Here is a 5,000-nt window from a genome sequence, read left to right as displayed (position 1 = left end):
CCAGGACAAAATGCGACGGCTGGAGGCAGAAGATGGCCTGCGAGGAGACCCATCCTCAGAAGACCCGGGGCGAGAGCCGAGGCAGGCTCAGCCGGCGAAGAGAAGGGTACTCTGAGCAGGAATGGAAGTCATCCAGCTTCAACAGACGCCCGCCTTGGAAGGAGAAGGAGAATCAAGTATAACAACAGCACAGGGCAAATTCCAGGACGGAGACGAAGACCGATCTCTAGAAGGCCGAGGATCCGCCGGCCAGGTGAGGCACGGCGACCCGGTGTACCCAGGCGACCAGGTGCAGGAAGAAGTCGTTTACCTGGCCAGAGGGGATCCCAAGGGACACGCAGACCACCGGGCACTACCGTCTGGCCTGGGACTGTGCTTGAGGAAGATACAGGGCAAGATCAGTCCACCCAGAAAGGTATAACTGAACAAGTGACTACGGAAACATCAGTTCGTCCTGTCAGTGTTACGAGCCTCAAAGGAGTGACAGAAGGAACACCAGGACAGACGCAGATTTCAGACGCCACCACCCGGGGTATTCCACATACTACCACCTCTACAGGAATAACAGAGACCCCCATTCCACGCATCATTACATCTGCAGGAACAACTCAGACTACACAGACTGAAGGAACTACGGGAATCACCACATCAGTTGGAATGACGTCAACCTCATCTGCAGGAACAACCAGAACCTCTACTTTTGATGGAACGATGCAAACTACCAGTTCTGAGGACATGACACAAACCATCATTGAAGGAACAACACAATCTCTGCCTGAAGTAACTAGTGTTTCAAGAGAGGTGACAAAGCATACTACCTCTGGGGGAATAACACAGACAATTGTATCTGCGGAAACAGCTGGGAGTACTATGTCTCCAGAAACTACTACCTCTGAAGGAACAACACAGACTACTACATCCGATGGAACACCAACTACTGTGTCTCAAGGAACGACGCGAACCACAGTGTCTGAAGGAACAACAGAAATGTCTACACCTGAAAGAACAACACAAACTACAGTTTCTGAAGAGTTGACGCAAACAATTACCCCCAAAGGAGGGGCAGCAACAGATTTTTCTGAAAAGGCGATACAACCCTCCACTCCTGCAGGAACTACAAAGAGCTCAACACTTGCATGGCCAACAACAGCACAAACAGAAGGGCTGCCAAAGACTTCCACCCCAGGAAGTACAACCCAGTCCTCCTCTTCTGAAGGGACAACACAAACCGCTCCTTCAAAAGGCCACACAGACCCCACAGGCGACTATGCTGACTATGACTATTACTACGATGTGGATGGTCTAGAGGACTACGTTCCCTCTCAAGATAACGGAGAGAGTCCTGCCAAGAGCCCCACTTCGGAAGAGCCTCACACTTCCCAAGCGAGCGGCAGCGACCAGATCGAGGACTATTATTACGACGCGACAAAGAATGACTATGAAGAATACCCTGATGAATACGTCTATGTGGACGCCGTGGAGGAGGACCTTGAGCTGCCGCCAGAAGTCTTCAACTGGTGGCTCCGTCACCGCTTCGTGGAGGAGGTGGCCGAGGCCGTGATTCCCGCCCCCACGCCCGTGCCGTACGTGGTCCAGCTCCGGCGGACCCACGAGGCCAAGACCTACACCAGGAGGAACTTCACCCCCGTGGTCATGGACATCTTTGACTCGGACATTTTCTTCCCCGGCGTCAAACCGGATTCGTACAGCGACATCGAGGACACCGGATACCGCCTCACCAAGGTCGAGCAGGACGCTGGGAAGGGCGGAGGAGGGGGACCTGCCACGGAGGGGGAGAGGAGCTCGACTGGAGGGCCTGCCGGAGGGACAACGGCAGGGTACACTCCCTCGCACAGGGGTACCACTCGCTATGACGTCACAACTAACAGTACTTCAGGGGCAGATGACGTCACAACTAGCACTAGTTCAACAGCTGATGACGTCACAACTAGCTCCATGTCAAAAGCAACTGACGTCACAACTAGCACTACTTCAACAACTGATGACGTCACAACTAGCACTACTTCAACAACTAATGACGTCACAACTAGCTCTACGTCAAAGGCAACTGACGTCACAACTAGCACTACTTCAACAACTGATGACGTCACAACTAGCACTACTTCAACAACTAATGACGTCACAACTAGCTCTACGTCAAAGGCAACTGACGTCACAACTAGCACTACTTCAACAACTGATGGCGTCACAACTAGCACTACTTCAACAACTAATGACGTCACAACTAGCTCAACGTCAAAAGCAACTGACGTCACAACTTGCACTACTTCAACAACTGATGACGTCACAACTAGCTCCACGTCAAAGGCAACTGACGTTACAACTAGCACTACTTCTACAACTGATGACGTCACAACTAGCACTACTTCAACAACTGATGACGTCACAACTAGCACTACTTCAACAACTGATGACGTCACAAGTAGCTCCACGTCAAAAGCAACTGACGTCACAACTAGCACTACTTCAACAACTGATGACGTCACAACTAGCTCCACGTCAAAAGCAACTGACGTCACATCTAGCTCCACTTTAAAAGATAATGACGTCACAACTAGCACCACTTCAACAGCGGATGACGTCACAGCTAGCACCACTTCCAAATCAGATGACGTCACAACTAGCACCACCTCAAAAGCAACCGACGTCACACCTAGTACCGTCTCGAAGGCAGATAACATCACGACTAGCACCACCTCCAAAGTAGATGACGTCACGACTAGCACCACCTCAAAAGCAACTGACGTCACAACTAGCTCCACCTCAAAAGCAATTGACGTCACACCTAGCACCACTTCAACAGCTGATGACGTCACCCCGAGCCCCGCCAACCAAACGACGACCGTCCTTGACCCTTTCGACGACTCGGACTACATCGAAGTGTCGTTCATGGGGTCGTCCGCGTCGCCCCGCTGCCTCCCGCACGTGGCCGTGGTCGTCCTGGTCGTCGCTCTCCTTCTGGAACATTTCCACGACGTCGGGGATGAATGAGGAATGACGGGGGAGGGGAATGTGGAAGCCCTGTACTCATGCACACTCGTGTAGTGAATGTATTTATAAGGCATGGAGAGATGCATATATATATATATCCATACAGATTCATACGCACATGTAGGTCTACAGACGCATGTACATGTATATATGCACATACACACAACCACACATACACACAACCAAACACAGACATAACCACACATAACCACACATAACCACACAACCACACACACACACACACACACACACACACACACACACACACACACACACACACACACAACCACACACACACAACCACACACACACAACCACACACACACAACCACACACACACAACCACACACACACAACCACACACACACACACACACACACACACACACACACACACACACACACACACACACACACACACACACGCGCACACACACACACGCACACACACACACACACACACACACACACACACACACACACACACACCAAATAAACAAACAAACACTTGCCTACAGGTGTGCGTTCCCTCGCCCCCTTCACTTCTTGAAAGATGTAAAAAATGCTTCAGCAAATGAATTGAAAATGATCTGTATATGTTTGCCGTTTTTTTTGACGTCGAGTTGAATAATTGATTATGCAAATGTTGCATATTAACTCGAAAGCTTTTATGCACCTGAGTTGTCATTTGGATAATAGAGAAGCCTCATGAATGACGCCGGAGCCACGCCAAAGCCACGCATTGCAACGGGATCGGCGAGAGCCTTCAACAGGGCCCGGGAGGCTGTGCAATGCGGGCGGACTCTTGCGAAATGAGGCGGTAAGAGTGATGTAAATTGGGAAGGAGGAGGAGGAGGAGGAGAGGGGAGAGAGGGAGGAGGAGGAGGAGAGAGGGAGGAGGAGAGGGGAGAGAGAGGGAGGAGGAGGAGGAGAGGGGAGAGAGAAGGAGGAGGAGGAGGAGAGGGGAGAGAGGGAGGAGGAGGAGAGGGGAGAGAGAGGGAGGAGGAGGAGAGGGGAGAGAGAGGGAGGAGGAGGAGATGAGTTAGAGGAAGGCGGAGAAGGAGAAAAGGAAGGAACGAAAGGAAGAACTTAAAAGGGAGGAAAAGGAGGAAGACTTGAAGAATAGAAAAAGGGAGAATATAAAGGAAGAATGCGATCGGAAAAGAGGGAGGAAGAAAAGGAGAGAGAGGACACAGTTTGCAGCCTGCGAAGGAGCCATGGGCGCTGCAGGCCGTCCTCCCTTCGCGCCGGGACCCAGGGACACTGTGGCCGAGGTAAAAGTGCGTGTGCGTGATCCTGCCGTTGCGACATCCTCCTGCTGGTAGTTCTGCTGTTTTGCTCTGCTTAAAACAACAAAAAAATACAACCCCCCTGATCCCGATCCTGCTGCCGTGCCTGCTAGACAACACCACCTCCCCGCTGTTGTCTCCGCTCAACCTCTGGCATCCTCGACCTGCTAAAAGGAGACTCGGGTGCCCCTCCGCCTCGGCGAGTCTTCAGGTTCCCCCCGAGAGTGGCTTAAGAACCTCCCGGAGCCCACAGGGGGTTCTCGGAGTGGCATGGAGACCAAAGATTGAGCTTCCTTTCATTTTTTTGTTTTTTTTTCTTTTTTTTTCTTTTGGGGGTGTCTTGGGAGACGATGCGCCATGAAGGGAAGGAGGCGTCGTGTCGTACGTGTGTTCTGAGAGACGACACGACCCCGTATATTCATGGATTTTCTACCGTCTTGAGTGAGATGCATCCAACGTCTTGGCTGTTGGATGAGACGCGATGCCGTAAAAGTGAAGCATGTTTGTGTGATCTTCTAAGTGTTGCATGATCTGCATGACTTACCTGTGTAATGAGTTACCTATTTCCTTTCAGGAGGGAATTTAAAATGAATGCCACGTTCGCCATGTGTCTCTTGAGCAGGGCTGTTTGTGCATCACTTAACATTAAATGATTCGTAACACTATTAAAACAATATTAAAGCTGTATAGAAATCAACCT

At 51.0% G+C, this 5,000-nt stretch overlaps 2 protein-coding genes across 2 annotated transcripts in view; both read left to right on the top strand.

Annotated features, from left to right (window-relative positions):
* LOC138866958 (uncharacterized) overlaps positions 1-3,173 on the top strand; it is a 3,722-nt gene extending 549 nt beyond the window's left edge. Inside the window, exon 1 of the mRNA XM_070141338.1 lies at positions 1-3,173. This exon is cut by the window's left edge and continues 549 nt beyond it. Within this exon, the coding sequence (XP_069997439.1) occupies positions 1-3,012 (3,012 nt within the window). The 3' untranslated portion in view covers positions 3,013-3,173.
* Positions 1-5,000, top strand: part of LOC113800182 (uncharacterized) — a 302,541-nt gene that overhangs the window by 296,826 nt on the left and 715 nt on the right. The window lies entirely within an intron of this gene.

The sequence above is a fragment of the Penaeus vannamei genome, chromosome 28 (assembly GCF_042767895.1).
Source record: "Penaeus vannamei isolate JL-2024 chromosome 28, ASM4276789v1, whole genome shotgun sequence".
Classification (NCBI taxonomy): Eukaryota; Metazoa; Arthropoda; class Malacostraca; order Decapoda; family Penaeidae; genus Penaeus; species Penaeus vannamei.
The sequence above is the reverse complement of the archived record's forward strand: the minus strand, read 5'-3'. Positions and strand labels throughout refer to the sequence as shown.